At 34.4% G+C, this 22,629-nt stretch overlaps 1 protein-coding gene across 2 annotated transcripts in view; it reads right to left on the bottom strand.

Annotated features, from left to right (window-relative positions):
• Positions 1–22,629, bottom strand: part of LOC126774835 (protein dead ringer) — a 124,564-nt gene that overhangs the window by 62,837 nt on the left and 39,098 nt on the right. Inside the window, exons 2-4 of one of the 2 annotated variants that reach the window (XM_050496466.1) lie at positions 21,740–21,772; positions 10,427–10,660; positions 9,457–9,723 (exon numbers count right to left, since the gene is read on the bottom strand). In XM_050496466.1, the coding sequence (XP_050352423.1) occupies positions 9,457–9,723; positions 10,427–10,660; positions 21,740–21,772 (534 nt within the window). The remainder of the gene's footprint in view (positions 1–9,456; positions 9,724–10,426; positions 10,661–21,739; positions 21,773–22,629) is intronic. The other variant, XM_050496467.1, reaches the window with a different exon arrangement.

Genomic DNA, 22,629 nt, shown 5'->3' with positions numbered 1-22,629 from the left:
ACCTACTGAAGCGAGTTTTTTGTAAACATTCATATTATAATTTATTTACATATTATCTTAATGATTTTGCTGTAAATCGTTAAATCATGCGAAGATAATATTTGCGGCGTAATAGTTTTATATGACAATGTATCTAAAAACACATTACAACTGATGTAGGTATAGAAAATAATAAATATTTATTATAATTAAAGTATGAAGTCATACATGCTTAGAACTTAATTTGAAAAATATTTTTTTGTTGATTAACGTGAATTATTAAAAACCAAGACAACAGTAAAGATACCTAGATTGTTAAGTACTAAAAATGTTATAATGAAAGTAAATTGTGAAAAATGTTTAACGTTCGATATTTAAATTTCGAGTTCGAAATTCATCAATTAGTATTGTTTTTACAATAATTACAGATTAGCTACCCAGACTTTTAACTAACGATAAGTACCTTTGTAAGCTTATTTTTCATATTTCATCGCATAATAGTTAGAATAATACTTATGTTAAGAATTTTATAATAGGTACAGGCAACCTTTCTTTATCTATTGCTTTCTCTTTTGTAATTGTATCTTTTTACGGACAAAGATTTGTATTCGTCAGTATTTTAACACAATTTTCGTTTTTATTACGTAGGTAACCGACAAGTTATTTGAAGGGATTTTTTTTTTAATTTGATTATTTTTATATTCCTAAAATATTCAGCCAGTAACACACATTTGGAATATGGAATCCTAAAAAATCTGTGTCATATTATAAATACTTCATAAAAATCTCGATTTAACTAGAACCTTCACGATTTATCCAAGCATATGTAACAATATTTGTCGTTCAATGTATTGTTAATCATAAAAGGGTATTACAATGTTTGCAAACGTGTAGGTGACGGTTAAATTTCGAGTCATCGCGGTTGGTAATAAAATTATTTGTGTTATATATTAGTTACAGACAAATATATTGAAACTTATTGCGACATGATTATACGAATCTTATTAAAAAATAACTTACAATTTTTATCTGTGGGTACTTTTCTATGCAAGGAAGTTTTATTTCAAAATGAAGATCGTTCATATCCTAAGATTTCGATCATAAGAAATCCTAACTAATATTATAAATCCAAAGTTTATTTGGTTGTTGCGTTTTTACTTACCGTCGTCTTAACGTTTGTGTAATAAATTTCCTTTTGAATGCAAGGTAAATGAATAATTGAATGAATATATCTTTACATAGCAATGGTAAATTAAACAGTAAAGTAATAGCATGTTAAAATGACACTGCTGGGCTAAGGCCCCATCTCCTTTTGAGGCGAACGTTTGGAGCTTATTCCACCACGCTGCTGCAATGCGTGTTGGTGGTTATACATGTGGCATTAGACAAATAAATAAACAAAAATTAAGGAAATGAAAATTCAGTATTGCTTGTTAGGTTTCTAACCAATGTGCCATATTTTATCAACCTTTCCATAAGTATCTAAAATTGGTTACCTCAACATTAATCAAGTCAAAAATTCTTAGAAACCGTTCAAGTAAATTATATATATATATAAAGAAACACACACATATACAAAGAAACGGTGTGAATACAGATTCGTTTTCTTCCAATTCGGTTAATAATTTAAGTTTATCTAAGATATTTAGGTTTTTTGTCCCTGAGATTGCTTACGCAGTTACTATCAACTGCAACTGTAGCCCCCCGTGCACTGTCTGCCAGAAATAGCTAGTCAGCTGGGGTGCGTCAGAGCGCGATAATACGCAACCAACCGACGCGTGCAGAAAAAAATATGTTTATTTTAATTAACTAAAAAAAATATTAGATATAGATTATTATCTCTTGATGAACTTAATTTACTTATTTGGTAAAAATCGTCTACATGATTCCAGTAAACAAAAACCGATTTTATGATATTTTGTAATTAATGTCCTCCAGACCGATTTCGGCCATGGCACCAAATCTCAAGAGAGATTAGCCAACTACGCAGGACGTATTATAGTGCACAAGTGTGTGCGCAAACACAGGTGCACTCTCTGTTCCCTAACTCTCATAATCCGATAGGACGGCAATCCGACACGAACGAATTTAGACGCAGGACCAACGCCTTTACGTGCTTTACGAGGCACGAGTGTGTAAACACTTCCAACTTGATTGAACCCGTTGATTCGGATCCAGGAATCCTCCGGGTCTGTGGCCTTACATCTAGCCGCTGGACCAACGAGGCAGTCAATATAAAGTTGATGACAACATATCATACAATTTCACATATTAGTAATCTTTGTTATTTTAACTCTACAAACACCAGAAGGAAAATTAACAAAACCAGTCGATTAATGTTGTGCGATGTCTGCGACCTCACAAGACTAACAAAACGACTAACTAACGTTTTTAATTTTTGTATAATCTATAATTTGTTTGCTAATAAATAATCATACATCAGAAAAAGAACATAATAATACAGAATTCTTGTTTTCCATTTGTTAAATAATTTCGAATATTGTCATCGTTTTAAAATGTATACATCAAAACGTCCACAGATAACGTAACAATAACATTACTCAAAGACAATTAGTTATGTTCGTCTAAATGACATTATTATTCAAACGCAAATGACATACATAATCATTGACCAATCGGTGTCATTCAAGAATGTCTAAATCAGTTTAGTATGTTTTCATTAGGATGAACATACACAATAACGCAAATAAATAAAGAAAAATATATACATATAGAAAAATTTAAAACATCTATCAAATCACTTTAGAAGTATCCTTCAAATTACACATTAATTTTGATAGTTAGTATTGATACTAGTAAATAAATATAATTGCTCTGTGTATATCCGACTTAAAGTGTCAACGTTAAATCGTTGATAGACGCAATCGTACCGATTTATGAACAACAGACCATTTTAAGGCTAATTGCGACGACAAATCGGCTATTTAACGATAATAGCTGCATCTAAATTTAAAAAAAATATATATAATGACACGAACACACCTTAATTAGGATCGGAAGTCTCGAATTTTTTTAAATGTTTTACTAATTTGTTTGTTAGTTTCATTGTTATTTTATATTTATATTAGGTAAAAGAAAGTTGTTTATTTTTATGTTTAAGTGATTGTAGCTCTTATCTGGAGGTAATATAACCGATAGTGGCATGTAGTAGCCCAGGTTTTCTTGTAACGAGTAAATGTACAAAGCGATAATAGAAACTCCTTGTTGTATATTGAGTTACTTATTAAAATTCGACTCGCTTTCAAAGTTAACCTAATTGGCTGAAAACGGCTTCTACATTACACCCATAATGTATTTTCTACATGCTATTTTGTATCACAGTGTTTAAAATCAATAAAATATTTTCTGACGTCTCGTATGCGAGAGAATATAACATTGACTATTTTTCGATATGGCAATATTGTCGCAAAACTAGCTCCTGATCATATGTTTAGAAAATAGTTTGTTTCAAGTGTATAAAACATTCCATCCCGATAAACGTATCAAAGCGGCCAAACGATAACACGTCTAGACGAAATAAATATCCGAAACACTCGAATACCAGCTCGATGGCTCACTTGGCTAATCGTTTAAGTTGCCAGATTAAAAAACAACATTTGTTTTTTTTCGAACGCACCCATAACCTACTGCCACTTTAAAAGGTTGAAGGCGAATCTAATAGGGCACGTGCATTTAAAACATTTTAAACGAGCTTGTTTCGAGATTACGGTGAGGTTTAATGTGTTGTAATGTTTCAAATACCTTTATTTACGAATTTAAACTACTTACCTAAACTAACCATGAATTATAAAATGAATGAACTACATTCCAACACCTAAGATGAAATGTCATGCAAAAAAGTATGCACTAATTTGGATTCCTTTTATAAGTTATCGCGCGAAAAATAATTTGTCATCGACAGTTGCTAGTTGATATCATTAAATTAATTAAATCGAAAACATAACAAATCAACTTCAGGGCTTGATCGAGTCTTACGTTTTTAATAAAACCCTTGAAAAATATATTGCAAAATTATAAGTGATAAATTGTATAAATCAAACGTGTAGTCCATAAACAAGGGTGCCCCCCAGTGAGCGTTTCGCGCGTTGTGACAAATGCTGCATCGGCGTGCGCGCTCCATAAGATACTACGTGACGGTATTAAACGATTCATCCATATGCTTCGTTTTTCTTAAGTAATTTATTATTTTATTGATATTGATTGGAAATTTAAAAACAGAAGTTTAATAAATTGGCATAATAAATTGCTACTTAAGTCCAGCAAAAGTACATCTAATTTAATGTCAAGTACTTATATTTTCACCTGCTAAATATTCAATCAATCAATCAATCAACAGCCAATCGTTGTCCACTGCTGAACATAGGCCTCTCCCAAGGTGCGCCAAAGCTCCCTGTCCTCCGCCTTCCGCATCCAATTGGTGCCCGCCACCTTCTTAAGGTCGTCGGTCCACCTGGCTGGAGGGCGCCCTACGCTGCACTTGCCGATTCGCGGTCTCCACTCTAGGACTCGTCTGCTCCAACGGCCATCGGTCCTACGACATACGTGACCAGCCCACTGCCACTTCAGCCTGCTAATTTTGCAAGCTATGTCGGTGACTCCGGTTCTTTTCCGGATAATCTCATTTCTGATCTTATCCTTCAAAGATACTCCGAGCATAGCTCGCTCCATAGCACGCTGAGCGACTTTGAATTTGTGGACTAGTCCCGCATTTAGTGTCCACGTTTCGGCACCGTATGTCATGGCAGGTAAGACGCATTTTTGAAGACTTTCGTCTTCAAACATTGCGGTATAGACGACTTGAGGACTTGACGAAGGTTGCCAAATGCTGCCCATCCCAAGCGAATTCTTCGATCGGCTTCCTTCTCGAAGTTGTTCCTACCGACTTGTATTATCTGTCCTAGGTAGGTATATTCACTAACAACTTCGAGAGGTTTCCCCTCGACGTATATCGGTCCCGGCACGACATGCCTATTGAACATGACCTTGGTCTTGTCCAAGTTCATACCGAGACCGACACACCGGGAAGACTCGCCTAGGCTACGCAGCATTTCGGTGAGTTGTTCCAGCGACTCTGCTATGATGACGATATCGTCGGCAAATCGAAGGTGTGAGATGTACTCGCCGTTTACATTGACTCCATACCTAGTCCAATCCAGCGTTTTGAAAACGTCTTACAACGCGTTGGTGAACAGTTTCGGGGATATTACATCCTCCTGTCTCACCCCTCTGCGCAGTTGGATCGCCTTCGTCTTACAGTCCTGGATGTGGACAGTCATTGTAGCGGCGTTGTACAGACATCTCAGTACCTCGATATATCTCCAATCGATATGACATCTCTGCAATGAGTCGAGCACTGCCCAGGTTTCGATGGAGTCGAAGGCTTTCTCGTAGTCCACATATGCCATACACAGCGGCTGATTGTACTCTTCGGTCTTCTGCACAATCTGCCGAACAGTATGGATGTGGTCCACGGTGCTGTAGCCTGATCGAAAGCCGGCTTGCTCTGGGGGCTGGAACTCGTAAAGTCGTCTGGCGAGACGGTTCGTGACGACTCTTGAGAACAGCTTATACACGTGACTCAGGAGGGAGATTGGTCTGTAGTTTTTCAAGAGGGTTTTATCACCTTTCTTGAAAAACAGTACCACCTCACTCCCGCTCCACGTTTCCGGGGTCTTGCCATGTTGGATGACGGAATTAAAGAGGCTTGCTAGCTCTTTCAGGACCGGAGTCCCGCCTGCCTTAAGCAACTCTGTTGTGATTCCGTCATCTCCCGGAGCTTTGTTGTTTTTAAGCTGTTCTAGAGCCGCCCTAATCTCTCCTTGGTCAACGACCTGGAGCTCCTCGGAGTAATGGCGCATAAGAGGGGCGCGCTGGTCATCAATACTGATTCCCACGGGTTTATCCGATCTTGAAGAGAACAACTGCCCATAAAACCTCTCTACTTCTCCGACAATCTCAGGCCTAGAGGTAACGACCCCACCATTTTCAGTTTTAAGTTTTGTCAGACGCGGCCTCCCAAACTTACGAGCTAACACTTTCGATCCCCGATTTTGCTCAATCGCAGCCTTGATGGCACGGGTATTGGAGCGTCGGAGATCGCGTCGCGTCAGCGTTTTTATTGTTCGGTTTAAGGCCTTATCTGACAAAAACGATGGTAGTTCTCGTCGTTTTCTCATGAGCTCGAGTGTCTCAGTGCTAAATATTACGTATCCTTATTTAATTTTTAAAGGTTACATAATATAAAGGCTTTATTTATGTCCTTGTTAACACTTATTGATATATAACGAATTAATTTTAGTACCTAGCAATTTATAATTTTCATTGATAATTAACGCATATAGTAACTGGTCATTAATGTTTATTATATATTGAGCATGAAAATTAAATTTGAGACAATTTCTTTCAAAACAACAAAGTGCTGCCATTTTATAAAATTTAAATATTATGTAATTTATCTTTTCCTGTCAACATGACGTTTAAGATGAAATTGCTTGCTTTTTTGTTTTTAAATGACAAATCTAAAGTTGTATATTCTATATTTCTCCAAATTGCTATTGCTGGAAGGTTTCTATTTGTTTTAAATATTTTTATTTGTTACTAGTTTGGGTTTTGATCAAGTGTGACGTAGCGTCGGTATGTCACAAAATGTTTTTAAAGTTTTACTATGAGCTTGATGAAAGCCATTTGCTTCTCTGTTAAAGTGCGATATCATTTCAATGGATACATTTAGGTTAGATTGTAAATTTGTAATGTTCTATATTCCTTTATGTAATTCGATCCAACTAGGAATATGAGTGAATAAAGGACCAAACAATAAACACCCTTTCATATTTAGTATAATTATAATACCAATATTGTTAATCAACAAAAAAATTAATTGTAATGTAGGTAATAATTTAAAACTAGTTTACATCGTGGATTCGGTTGAATTTCTCAAAGCGAGCACGTCCAATCGCAAGCGGTCCAATCGTTCTATAAAACGCGCCGCAACATTGCATGCAAAATTTACGTTATCGCCTTCACGGATTTAATTTTGAATACGATAAAAATACACAATTATAACCTTAATATAACATAGGCAAGAAACATTATATAACTACACAAATCACAGCACACCGTTCTTCATTCATTCACACCGGCGAATAACCCGAACTGAATATATTTCAACAAAGCTATCTTACCAAACATTAAGAAATAATTTGTAATGTCCCGTTGCTGGACTAAACCCTTATCTCCATTAAAGGAAGGAAGGTGCCTATGATGAGCATATTAAATCGTTTAGAATTAACCTTCTAGTATCGTAAGTAGTAAGAATAAACTTTTCGCCATGTTCTTTTAATAAATGTATTTGCAAAAATCTTTGATGTTATAAAGGTATACATTTCAAACAATGTTATTACCTTCACGTATTACTTTACTGAACCTTCGCTCAATAGATAAAAAGATTAAATAAATTAACACTACAATTTTAATTGGGCGACATTCACACCTCGACAATGTTGCTTTTAGAATCGAATATTATTACTTTTGCTTTGTATAGCCACGCATTGTATGATGCGTTTCAATTTACGAGAGTTGGATGAATTAGCGCGTGCTCTTTTATAAAGTGCAAGGAACAAAGGATGTCTGACCGACGCCTTATGGCAAGAGGCGAAAGGACTTGATGCATAGCAAGACACGTAAGCAACCTTTTTCGTTTAATTTTAACAATTGGTTAATTTTTGGAAATGCTATCGTAATTTATTTCGACCTATATTCATGAAAAGTATTTTTATATATTAAATCCTCTTTATGACCGCTAATGAGTGAATGGAACCTGTTTTAAAAATTGGTGAACAATATTTTTAAATCCAGAAAAGAATAGCCAATTCATTCGCGAACCAATTACCGTTCACTTTCACTCGTACACTCATAACATTTATAAAGTATCCATATACCACAAAGGAGTCGATTAAATGTCCTTTGAAGTGAGGCACGGAGCGCGAAGACTGAGATAAAAGCAGTTAACACGTTAATTTTAGTCAAAACCGTGCCATATGTGACGCTGCAAAAGTCCACCACTCATGCGATTACAAACTATGCAACAGATGAAACAGCCAAGCATACTAAAATTATTCATAAAATATTTATGTTCTGTTAATTTCGTAAAATCTACAGGAACTGTGTGATGCCTTGCTCGCTTGGTACTAGGAGTCGTGTTCCTTGGCTTACAGATATCCATTATGACATCTAATTTTCGAGAAACATCCAATTTTCTATATAATTGTTATAATTGCATAATACGCAAATTACAGAATCATCTTCGTCTTTAAAAAAAAAGCACGTTTGCTTTTTTCTTTCTCTTTTAGCTTCGGAGAACTGTCTGATAATGAATGGTGGTCCTTATCCTGCACGTCTTAAACACACGTTTTACATATTCTTACCGTTAATCGTCGTGTAACAAGGTAATGCGAGCGTGATCAATGAATGCCGATAATTTTATTTCTTTCTTCCAATGATAAAAAACTTAACGGCTTGTTAACGACGCCCACGTCGTGAACGGCGATACGTTGTGAAAAACTTAATACAACTAAATGATTTCTGGCAGTCAAAACTAAACGTTTCAATGTCAATAACAATAAATTCCGTGAAAGTTGAATTTGCTTCGAATTGGAGAATACTCCAATTCCTCACTAATTATCCAGACTGTCCAATCTGAATATTTAGTGAGGAATTTTAAATCGAATTGGAAATCGCTAATAAATATTCCAATTTAAAATTCAACTGGGATGGGGCTGCTAATTGATATAATTTTAATATAATATAATATTTAATGTTGTGATTTAATTGTGATTAATTTGTCACGTTATTATTGTTGTTCGATGTGAATATTTAGCCTGAGTAATAATTTAAACGCCAATCTTGGCGGATTGTTTAACATTTGTACCAACATATTAAACTTCAGTCTGCAATCAATGAATTGAATAAGAACTTTTTACATATTTTCATACGTCAAATATATTTATATTGTTCAATAAACACATCTCAACAAACCCTTGACTATTCTCGTTAACCCTTAAATGGGTGACAGAAAATTGTTATTTCTCAATCCGAACGGAATGAATGACCCCTCGTTTGTACAAAACCAATGAAATATGTAACAAAGAAAGAAACGGGTCGTGTCGGGGTGTTCCGACGAATAAAGAAAGCGATTATTGGATATACCGACGCATATTGTGATGGACCTTATGAATAACGAATTAAAGGGTTGTTAGAGGGGTTTAATAGTTTACAGCGATTACGTTGTTGTAGGGTAAATATTTACTACGCTTTATGTAATTTGACAGGTGTCATTAGTTGTTATAAGATTTGCAAGTGGTACCGCATTTCTAAACTTCAACCTTAAAGCAATTGAAAAACCTTAAATTGAGATCGAAATATTCTTAAATATTAAAAAAACACAAAACTCTGTCATACCTGACGTACTTGCTTGTACTGTTCCTCGAAGCTCCATCCAGCGGCGCTTCCCTCGGATGACGAGGACGAGGCGGATCCTGCTGGCTGGGCGGGCGGTGGAGGGGCGGGAGCGAGGAACGCTGGTGGAGTATAGGGGAAATTTCCACCGCCACCAGTGAGAGCGAACATGTTACTTGAAGTGGATAACGGCGCCCCTTGTGCCAATGATGCCATAGAAGACAGATGAGGATGTAACGAACTCTTGAGAGATTCGAAATCATCTCGTACCTGGAGGAATACATTTTTGATCATCCTTGTCGCCTTAGTTAGTATTCGTTGATTATTTTTTTATAGTATAGGTAGGCGGACGAGCATATGGGCATTGGCATTGTAAGAAACGTTAACCATCGCTTACATCGCCAATGCGCCACCAACCTTGGGAACTAAGTTGTTATGTCCCCTGTGCCTGTAATTACACTGGCCACCCACCCTTCAAACTGGAACACAACAATACCAAGTAGTACTATTTTGCGGTAAAATATCTGATAAGTGGGTGGTACTTACCCAGACGAGCTTACACAAGGCCCTACCATCAGTAAATACATGAAGAATTTTCATGCAGGATAAATAATAATTTAATTTTATTTATTTATCTATGTGAGTTGATTGTCGAAAAAGCGTAACTACTGAGTTCCTCGCAGGCTATTCTCGATAGAATCTTTAGACCGATTCGGTGGTAACGTTGAATTTTATCTAATAAAATAACGATTCAAAAGTACTCGCAAGAGTCTATTTTAATAAAGTATATTTTAATTTGATTTGATTTATCTTCTACGATGTACTTATGTCTATTATAAAAACGTTAATAATAATATAAGTTAGATTGCCTTATAAATAATTCAGCACTTTAATATGACTTTTATGATTTTACATATTTTTAAAGATTACTAAAATAATAGAAAATACATTATTGTTTTTCATGAATACTTACTTTCTGCTCTCTTTCGTGCGGCCGTGGTGAGTTTCTTTGGTGAGTGTGGTTGACCTGATGGTTATTCATCTGGTGGCCGAGAGACCCGTGATGGGCCATGCTGTGGTGTGGTTGGTGGGGCTGATGTATTGGTTGCTGTTGAGGCTGGTGGTTTGTTGGAATGTCTCGCCCCACGCCCTCTTCTGAACTATCACAAGACTGGTCTCCTGAAGAATCACCTTCACACCGCACAGTCTGTAACAATTTTATAAAATTAAAAATCTAAAGGCTTACTTTAAAAAAAAATATTACAGTTATACATATTGTAAGGATACGATACAACTATACTAAATTAAAATATAAATCTCTCATGATATATTCTACATATCTTAGTCATTTTTGTGCATTATATATAGCGATGAAATAGAAGTATCTATGTTTGTTACAAAGGCAACAATGTTTCAGAAGACGTTCAGTAAAAAATAAATAAAATTGCGAAATGGTATCATTCAAATCTTCAACAGTACGAGTCTATCATTACATGTACTTGAACACCATTTAATGGATGTGTAAATACAGATTTTTCCATTCGTATCTAAGCGTCTACGGTCCTGAGTTTAGTAATTGGCATAAATATACAAGAAGAAGAAGCAGGTGTCCCATGAACTAGTCGCTCGGACCAACAATTATTCATAAATGTCGCGAGGCGTCAGGCGATTATAAATAAAAAGGAAAAATTCGCCCGACTCATTAAATGTCCCTTCTCTGTATATATTCTTGCGTGTGTCCGACCCAAGTTTGTTAAATTGCAGAATTATAAGGACTCCCGCAATGTATAAAGGTATTTACATAATAGGTTTTTTTTTCTTAAATGTCGTAAATAATACGTGTGACTGCGATGAAATTATGTATGTTCGAAGGTTTCGCGCGTTTGTTTTAAAGTCCTACGCCATTGTCCTCGATTCTATACTCTGACCTAGATAAATCAAGATACTAAGTTCTACTTATATTGGACCCTTCTTTATAATGAAATTAGTCTTATAACAGATATAATAAATTACTTAAAATTAGAAGCTGTTTAAAAGATTATTAACTTAACTCTATTGAGTTAAGTTTTATAATTAGATTTTAGTGTTGCCGTTTCAGCTTCCATAAACAATAACATTCATAATGTTGTTGTGTTCCGGTTTGAAGGGTGAGTGAGCCAGTGTAATTACAGGCACAAGGGACATAAAATCTTAGTTCCCAAGGTTGGTGGCGCATTGGCTATAAGCGATGGTTGACATTTCTTACAATGCCAATGTCTAAGGGCGTTTGGTGACCACTTACCATCAGGTGGCCCATATGCTCGTCCGCCTTCCTATTCTATAAAATAATAATAATAATAATGACTAATAAAGCATTTTCTAATGAAGTTATACTTATCGAAAAAGAACTCAATTTCAAATCATCTGTAAGTTTTACTTACTTAGTGTCTGAATACAAATAATACCTTAATAGTTAAAATACTTATACTGTTATCGGATAACTTGTATAGAAATTACTTGCGTATTAAATAACGTATGTACTATGTTAACATAGCAATCGGGTCACTTGGCTAATAATCGCTCGCGAACATTCACGTACAAGTAATTCTAAACACATTTTAATTGATACTTCAATAACGTACAATGTTTATTTAGGGTTTCCATCCGCAATTATTTTAGTTTATGTTCAAACAAGCGTCCCGTCCTGGTTTCGCATGGAATTAATTAAGATTCCGATATATTAATTATACCGATATATCACTACGAAAGAGTTTACCTTTAGAAAGTTAGAGATTAATATATGTGTGCCTTTAATATATATTATTGCAAACATTATAAAATAAACACAGCAACATTTCTAAAACAACCTAAATGACGATTTATAATGTAAAATTATAATAGAATTGCATGTTAAAATTGTACTGAATTAAAAAGTCTTAATTTACTCATGAAAATTAAACAAATTTAAATAACTAAATCCAAGTCGAATAAACGCAAAATATTAGGAATTTCAATGATGTCTTTGATCGAACGCACAATGGAGATACTAGTGGGGGGTACCCGTATTTTGTGAAAGCGCAATGAAAATAATTTATTAAACTTTTATATATATTATACATCACATAACATGCGTCAAACATAACGCCATACAAAAAACTAAAAAATGTTCAGCACAAAAGGAACGTTAAGAGTTCATCATATCACTAGTACCTAAGAAATTTTTAATTCAACCTTCGTGCTAGGACATATGTAAATAAAGATGAGGGTGTATGGTGTATTTATTTATATCAATAACTATATACTAATACATATTATATATATAATACATAGAAACAATAATTATTTATATTATTCACTTATTATAGGTATTATTCTATATTTCAAAATGATTTTCAAATTTAAGTTAAAACAACAAAAAAGTTATTATTTAGCAAATAAAGTTAATTCTTTGTGGTTCGTCGTTCCAGCCTGAGGCGTTAACTTTTGAAAATTATTTCACAAACTTACGTATATAACATCATAACGACATCGATAACATATGGTTGACTCCGAAAACACCCGAAGCGGTCTATAACGATGCTTCAAATTGTCGCAAATACAAAAAATATATAATATACTTTATTGCCGGCCGTTATCATTTAAAATACAGAAAAATAACTCGGTACATGAACATATATCTAATTTATAAATGAGCAGTTTTTCTTGCTGTAATTTATCCCTTATGCCGAGAGAAAAAGTAGTCAAAAACAAAACAAACAATTTCAGTTTGACGCTTATTACATTAGTAGATAATAATTATAGAACAAACTTACTTAAAATTCCCATATCAATCAATTTAGTTCTAGTTCTGAAAGGACTTATCAAATAACTTATCATCTAACAACGTTGAATTTTGATTGGATTACATATATATTATTTTGCTTTAACTGGTGGTAGAGCTTTGTGCAAGCTCGTCTGGGTAGGTACCACCCACTCATCAGATTCCACCGCAAAACAGCAGTACTTGGTATTATTGTGTTCCGGTTTTGAAGGGTGAGTGAGCCAGTGTAATTACAGGCACAAGGGACATTACATTTTAGTTCCCAAGGTTGGTGGCGCATTGGTGATGTAAGCGATGGTTAACATTTCTTACAATGCCAATGTCTATGGGCGTTGGTGACCACTTACCATCAGGTGGCCCATATGCTCGTCCGCCTTCCTATTCTATAAAAAAACTCAAATCAAACTCGTTACAATAATGATTATAATCGGCTATTGATAGTCAATTCTTTAACTAAAACATAAAATATCCAATAGGAGCACAAGTCTTCACAACATACCATATCATCTACAGGTCTACATATACTTGACAGTCATTGGAGCATTTTCTAATTTTCTATTTTCATTCGCAATAGGTTTCAACGTTTAATTCCACAGTTCCCATTCCAAGAAGTTGACCACACTGAACATTGATGACAAACCTTACATTAAAGTCCCAAGGCTAGGCATAAATGGCGCGTTTATATAAGAAAACAAGGCATTGCGGATCCATTTCACGCGAACCGACTGTAATGAGGTTGGGGAACCAGTCCTGAGTCGATAGCCGAGTACTTAAAGTTCCATCGGAATCAATATAACAAAACTGTAGGTAATCAGATCGTTCGAAATGAGCGCGGTCGCCGCCAGCCCGCGGCCTCAATTACGGCATTAAAATTATTATTTTATTTCCATTTTTATTTATTATTCGCATTATTATATTGTGTGGAGTTATTATCGGTGAAATGTTTCGTTCGGATAAACGCTTCGTTGGGAACGACACGCAACCTTCCCGCAACGCTCTGTTTTAGGGTACTTTCGGTCGATTCCGATTTTAATATTCTTATTTTGTTTGCAAAACATCGTTCTATTCTATCGTTCTATTCTAGAACCTTTGAATTTGATTAACTTCAATATTTGTCACACATAGAAAAAATAAAGTCACTTTTTCGAGATTTATGACTGAATTGTCCTATAATCAATTTAAAACTTATATTGTGACATATCTACGTGTTTCTCAAATCCTCAATTCCTTGTATTATAATTTCATCAATTCCTACAGAACCCTTCAAATCCATATCGATAAATATATCCCTATAAGCAACTTTTCATAATATACAACTCTCTCATGGTTCACGACTGCTACCGAATTCCGTGTTTATTTTTTTTAACATGACCGCAATTTGATTTAAACGCTTTATCAATAAACATAAGACGATTTTGGTAATACGAAATCAACGTTAGGTGTGTAAGTAAATAACTTCCCTAAAATATTATTATATTATTATCGTCGAGAGAAATAAACAGTTGCAAGCATCGATAAGTAGGATGGAGTTAGCACAATGTACGTTAATAATAAGTCAAACAGATTCAGTAACGCGTACGTCTTTGTCGAAATCTGTCGCGTGATTTTATAATAAAACTCGTAACTGTACTCCGATAAAAGACTCGACTATAATATTTAATTGTATATGTCAATAAAAATGACCGGAATTTTACTATAACTTAACACTTCCAACGTCGTAATATTTATCTCCGCTCGGAGCTAACTGCCCTTAGGGTCATGATGTTCGTCTATTGTAACATTTCATTGAAAATCATTTACAAGGAATTGTTGAAGGTACTCAGAACGAATTGTACTTATATGTTTTTGTATATTATTTAATATTTATAGTTACATCGGATTTAAATCTGCCATATGTATCCACCGACGTGTATTGGAACAGCGTGTTGGAATAAGCTCCCAACCTTCTCAAAAGCAGGACACCTTAGCTCAGCAGTAAAACATTCATTGTTTTTATAGTAATATAGTTTTAAGCTCTATTATCTTGACAGTTTTAAAATATCTATATTTTCGAAGTAAAGGAATTTATCGATCGGAACCATTAAAAACGGACTCGCTTATTGTTTAAACAAATAAGGAATGAACTCAACAGCATTCTCAGAAGATTCCCGAACCAATACTAGCTGCGATACAAACAGAAGGACACACCATTGATTAACGCCTTCATCAAAATCCTGCATAGGACTTTACACTCAATTGTTTAATAAATGAGCACCATATTAGAATGTCATAAAATTTTGAAAAGATAGCAGTGAATGAGCCATACTTAGAAAAGTGCTACTTTATGGTAAAGTTACCGAACCTCAGACGTAATCTTTAACGGTCATAAATTAGTTTTACGACGAATATTGAACTCTAATCCGAGTCGATATTGTTGAAATTATTTGAAGATAAAGCTTTCAGTGAAATCGCTGCGTCTTATACTAAGTTATATTTGTGATAGAAATCGTAATCGCCTCTACGCGAGCAGCTTTTATGAGCCGTAATCAAATAGAAACTTGTAATGAAAGATGTCGTGTACGCTTAGCTTGTTTGATATTCAAAGCAAATACACCAGTAATAAAATATTGAACATTAAGTTGTTAATATCGTCGAATATATTACAAGTGCGAAAGCGTGATTTAAAAAATATCGAGGACTCATTTTAATCACACATGTATGAAGAGCATTGATATATATTTAACTATTGTTAACTTATTTTAATAAATTTCTTTCATTATATTGATGACAAAAAATACATTTGAAATTTAAACAAAAGGAAAATAAAACGTCAGGTTCCCGCAGGCTACGTGATGTATACGTTCGCGCATCCTCACTCCCTAGAACATTTATTAGCGGTATCCGTCACGACCAGCTTTGTCCACACATTAACAGAGTTAGCACCAGAATCCCAGCTACCTGCATATTTACCTAGACCGAACTACGTATTTGTCTAGATATCCACACTTATCTGGCGTTTCACGAACCTATTGCGACATTCATTTGTGCAATGTATTGTTGACGGTGTAGGGAAAACTGCCTTTAAGTTTGCGTAAGCGACGAAGGAATTGTTGATTGTACAAGATGCTTATTTAAGTTATAAACTTACTTATTCTATGGTATAATCGTTCACATGTATAGGAAACACTATAAAACTGCTACAACAACTTAATACTCCGTGTGATACTTTTATGAATCTCATTTCAATGTTTACAAAAACAGTCATCATAAAACTGAATAAAAGTGAACAAAGACGAACACAAAACGATATCATAGAGAGAGATAGTTCCCGAGTGTGTCACAATGTTGCGGTATTAACTGCCGCAGTAACATTAACATTAGCGCACATAAAATAACCGCCAATAAGTCGAAACACACATCAAACCGTCGACAAAGCAACAGGTTCTTGGCTCGACAAACACACGATGTTTACATTACGATCCTGGGCCTTCATTTAATAATTCTCGGGAACTAAAAGCCTTTGAACATTTCATCAGATGACCCTCGCTGTTTGCACACACTCCTGCGTCGAGATGCTAATGTGGACACAAGGACTTGTATCGCCGATCGGCCTCCGATGCTTTTATTGTTAGCTATCCCTTCAAATAGCTCGGGTCCTTCTATTTCACTGTTGTCCTTCACTGTTCGATTTTCAGTGATATCTTGTTTAAACATTCCATCTAACACTTTTTGTTCGATTACTTTTTTGTGACTAAAAATAACTTAGAAATTAAACCGATTTCAGATAAATTTAAAAACCGACGCAATCTGTAAATCTATCCGTCAACGTCGTACAGACAAGCCAGGAAGCTACTACAACTGTTCAAAATGAACCAAGTGTTTGAGCAAAACAAAAGGTGATAAGAAGAGGTAAATAACCTGACCCATTGACGGCGTGACGCCGCGCCGTCACCGGCACACATCACAGCGCACTGGACGAAGCGCGCCGCTAACTCATGCTTAACAGCTGTTTAACGCTTCAAATACTCGCTAAAATATTTTCAGTATCGATTACGTAGACACTGAATATTCACTTGTTTTCGTTTACTAGCATTGCTCTTAGGTGTTTTTAATTATTCTGATTTTAAAACGACTTAATGAAGCGACGCTTAACACAATTCGTTCGAGTATTTGTAATAGTTAAAACAAATCGTCATATTAAATTCGATCGCTTAATTTTATTCAAAATACCGCAACAGCGGTAAGTTAAAAGAGATCGTGTCGCTTATTGTGATGATAATTATTTTAGAAAACAAAAACTAGAAAGCGGTCGGTCAAAGATACTTATCAGTTAATTATTGTCACCAAAATGGCGGCCGCTATTGTAAATGACTCAAAATGGCGGAGTAACAAATCGGTGGGTTTCATGTACATTCCGCTTGATTGACGCGTGCCAGATACAGCGGCGTTAATATACCTTAATATATATTTATTTATGCGTAGAAAGCGCAAATAAAAACGGGTTCTTTCGAATTAGAATCGAGATAAATCTATGCTTACATAGTCGGACACGTGACGCAAGACGGTCGACAACATCGATGAGCAATTAATAGAGTGCGCAGGAACATCGGTCCGTAGGGCTATTAACATAATATTTGACATTGGAAAATATCGAAATCGTTGAGACAATTTCGAAGCGTAGCAATGCGAGGCGTTTAAATATTGACGTTTCTCACGAGCGTCGCCGGCGGACACGGCTCGTGCCTGTAACACACCTCGACGCTTTACTAGCCCTATTCCTTCCGCTTTTCACACAAATAGGTAATAATCGATTGGTTTTATTGCGTGCTATGTGTAGGCGCGCCCGCGCCGCCAGGGTGATACTTCGAAGAATCTTTTAAAATGTAACATGTCGTATTCTTTCGAAGTCGATGCGTGGCGTCGCGCTAAGTGGATCGTCAAACTAAAATATAACTTTGGTTACATAAATATATATAAATTGAACTGTGAGTGATCAAATGACGCACCGCATTAATATTTTGTAAAACATGAATTTGTCATGTGAACGCCAAGAATCGCTTTTGTTTACATTATACTCAGTTCCGTAAACTGTAAACAACCATCATTGCATATAAAAAGCCTTTGTGATTCTCGTTTATTTGAGCTGAGTCATTGCGAAGGTAGAAATCAAAAATCCGCGAATTTGTCGCGGATTCGTGTACTTTTAGAGGAAAAAGGAAGTTTACTCGATGATAAAATTATGTCTTAAAATTAAAGTTTAATTTTTTGAGTGTGTTCATTTAATTTTCTGTCAGATCAATAGTGATGTCGACGGATGTCGTGCTTAGTGAGTATTTGAATAAATCACCTTATTAGGCATTCTCAACTCTTGTCAGTTCCCCTATACAAAGAAATTACGACGTCTTTATATATGTCTGATTTACATTTACAATGTTGCTTCATTTATCCTTGTTTATAATTTTCCTGGTATTTTAAGGCCATTTACTTTTCTATTCTACAAATAAATTATACCTGACTTGATCAGCTTTTAATAAATACGATTAAAAAAAACCATCAATAACAATTTATTGATTTATTCTGTATTTTTCATATGATTATTATTATTCTACCACGCTGCTCCAATGCGGGTTGGCACATATGTGGCATAATTTTAATGAAATTAGACACATGCAACCTGCATGTGTCTAATGTCCTCACGATGTTTTCCTTCCCTTGACGGTGAAGGACGAGATGAATTATAAACACAAATTAAGCACATGAAAATTCAGTGGTGCCTGCCCGGGTTTGAGCCCACGATCATCGGTTAAGATTCACGCATTCTAACCACTAAGGCCATCTCGGTTTTATGTGATTTAACACAAAACTATTGAAATATAACCTATATGAAACAGTTATTATTGTAAAAGCATGTTATTTTATTTAGATACTACTGATGATGCTCAGATTTTTATTTACATTAGGCAACAGAGCAAATTTGTTCCTGACGAACAGACACTTTCGCCCATAAATAGATATAAGGGTGGAGGTCCTAGGTGCAAATTGTAGGTCGGGTCAATAAAAAGTTATTGGGTTTTTCTGTCGAAGATTCGCAGTAGCAGCGTCTAACGGAGTCTAAAAGTTGATCCTGCGCCTAAACTCTTTCGGGTAGTTTCGGATTACGAGTGTCGAAGTAGGGAGTGCATCTGTGTGTGCGCACACATGTGTGCACTTATATGTCTTCTATGTGTTTGTTATATATGTCCTCCGCAATTGCCTTATCTCTCTTGAGATTGGCCGCCGTGGTCGAAATTGGTCAGGATGGTATCCATCGGCCATAAAAATTATCTGTAGGCTGCAAATGACAACCAATCGTACTCACCGTTCTAACGGACAAATAAAAATATATCAAGTAGGTATAACTGATGTAGGTTTATAGGCAATTAAAATAGCTACTAAATATGTAATATATTTACAATTATCTATGAACATTGTAGTTTGTTTCGTAACGCAAGAGACAATGGCGTATGCGGTGTATCGTTAAAGGTTACACCGAAGTTTAATTACTGAGGGTTTGTGGTGCTCGTAAACGTTGGACCAGGAAACTAATGCCATAACCGCAGATAGGTCACCTAACAAAACGGATACCACTTTGTAACTGTACCTACCCAACAATGAAATGAACATATTTGTTTTTTTTTTACTTAGACAAAGGAATCTAGATTAATCCGTCATGTTTTTTTTTTTTTATTATGTGTTTTTTATTGTTTACACCTATGTATACAGATATACGAAAAACAATCCTTTAATAAAAAGTTTTTTTAAAAAAAACGTTCCACTTCGAATCGATTAAAATAATACATTTTATTCGGTTCTTGTATTTTAAACTTTTTATATATAAGTAAAAAAATATCTAAATTTTTTTTAATATTATACCATTTTTTTAATGTACACAATATTGTTTTTTTTATATAAAAATGATTGTCATAATAAATACCCTTGCCATAAATTTAAATGATGGGTAGCTCGATGTTTATAAATCTCCCTTCGCCCAAAGAGCGAGCAGAGTTGTTATCAATCACATATTGATGTCGGTCCAGTAGGCATGTATTGTCGCGTATCGACAATCGACATCATTAATTTAATTTGAATATTTGTGACTGATTAATATTCGACATTTGACATGGACACGATTATGAGTTTTTTATTTTAGATTAATATTTTAATATCGCTAAAGACAATGTCCAAATCTTCGTTTGACTTTATCAAAGTTTTCGAACTGAAAATAATTGGCGGGACAAACTCAGTGACGTTGTGTTTTTACGAGCCCACAACCTTTTCTTTTTTTGATTTTTATGAGAGAGCCTCTAAAGTGAAAAGTCGGTATCAAAAAACGTCGTACATAAATTTAAAATGTAGGTAAGTAGATATATCTATACCTAAACAAAATTATTATTATCTAAAACAATTAGTTCATGATTACATAAAACAAAAATATATTTATTTCAATTGTGACACGTTGAAAGTGATACACAAAAAATTACCTATTTTATTAGACGGTATTACTACCCACTAATATTGTTTCTTAATCTTGAATTCAGTCATATATTTACATTAAGATTATATTTCTTTTATGTCCTACTTTTAAATCTTCGACCAAAGTCACTCAAAACAGGTCTCATAATGAGTATGTTTTACTTCTTTTTTTTAAAACAACCACGTAGTATATTTTACATTAGCCTTCGAAAAGTCACCCATCAAAACAAACAGGCTAAATCAATATGAACCCTTCCAGATAGCGTTCAAATAACGTCACGTCGATTTAAATAGGCATAAATAAAAACTCGTTTAATATTGACGACAGTGCTTTTTATATAAAAGAACGTGTCATTCGTCTGTTCGTAACGCATCGAAAAAGTCTAAAAAGTTTTTATGATCGAGCAAGCAAATTCATTTTGTTTTTTTTTTCTTATATTGTTCAAGACAAAAATATTTTTATTCTAAACACATTTACAATTTTAAAAATCGAATTACTGTGAACTATATTATATTGAATAATCTGTAATTGATCAAATGTAATTTGTACGACTTACTATGAATCAATAAAATTGGTTTAAGAATTTAAATCTGTTTTAGAACGTAAATACAGCTGCAGGCCGTGCATAGTATAGTTTGATGGAATCTAACCGATCTGTCAACCATCATTGTATTATGTTAATATATAGGTTTATTCACATCAACCCACGTTTGAATAAATCATAACAATTCCATCGTGAATCTAAATTGTTATTGTGATTTATTTAAGATGTTATCATTAGATTACTGACGTGATATTTTTTACTGAACCTCTTACGTCAGTTGTTATTAAAAAAGGGTTTATTTCACGATACATAATATAATCCTGTAAAAGTAGTAAGCTAAACATAGGTATATGTCTAACTTTATTTATTTTTTCTAGCTAATATAATTCTAAATATGTAGATATAAAAAAAAGATAAGAAACGATAGAAATATTAAATAAAAACAACTTACCTCTTTTTTCAAGGTTATACCGCAATTCCAAATCTGCAACAAAATCATTTGTTTTTATTAATAAGTGATAACATATAAAACAAAATAACATGAAACAGTGATGATGTTTTAAAAATAAAAGATACAAAAATGATCACACTTTCTTCGTGTTTCCGATTAAAGAGCCGCACCCCGCAGCGCGGGCGCATCTTATTTACAAACAATCGCAGCTTAACTCGCATTCGCCTTTATTAATTTCCTAATACTACCTGAATACTTCAACACAATAAACATATTAACTGTATTCGTTCATTCCATATAAATACGTAAGAATTAAATGCAGAACAAATATGTTAATAACTGTTTTATTTTAAGTCTTTAAATCTCAAAAAAATATTACATTTTAAATATACAAAAAAAAATCTCCACAGGTAATATTTAATTTATTTAATTTTAATGTCAATCTCAATATGTTTTTTATCTGTCTCTCTTAATAATAACATGACCCGTACGATTACGCCGTCATAATACACATTATAATATTTTATTTCGACATTCTCAGTATGATATTAAAGAATTACTCATCCAAATCAGATAATACGAAATACGCATCGAACATGATAATTAATGAATAATCTCAGATGGTATGACATGAAAGTAAGATCGTACTTAAAAATACCAAGCTCACATGCTTGGAATTATTGATAAATCAAAGGAGTTCTCGATGAAAGAGGCACTAAATCAAAGGTTTCATATTTTGACGTATAGCGCACGCCTCCCTATCACACTGTTTCCGCTAGATGGCGCGATAACCACCTGTCAAACTGAGCTGTCATTACATTATTTATGACCATCGGTCAACGTTTTGATACTTAACAAAATAGTGTCATTATTAAATTACTCAAATTTTT

The sequence above is a fragment of the Nymphalis io genome, chromosome 17, assembly GCF_905147045.1.
Source record: "Nymphalis io chromosome 17, ilAglIoxx1.1, whole genome shotgun sequence".
NCBI lineage: Eukaryota > Metazoa > Arthropoda > Insecta > Lepidoptera > Nymphalidae > Nymphalis > Nymphalis io.
Note: the sequence above shows the minus strand (reverse complement) of the source record. Positions and strands in the feature narration are given on the sequence as shown.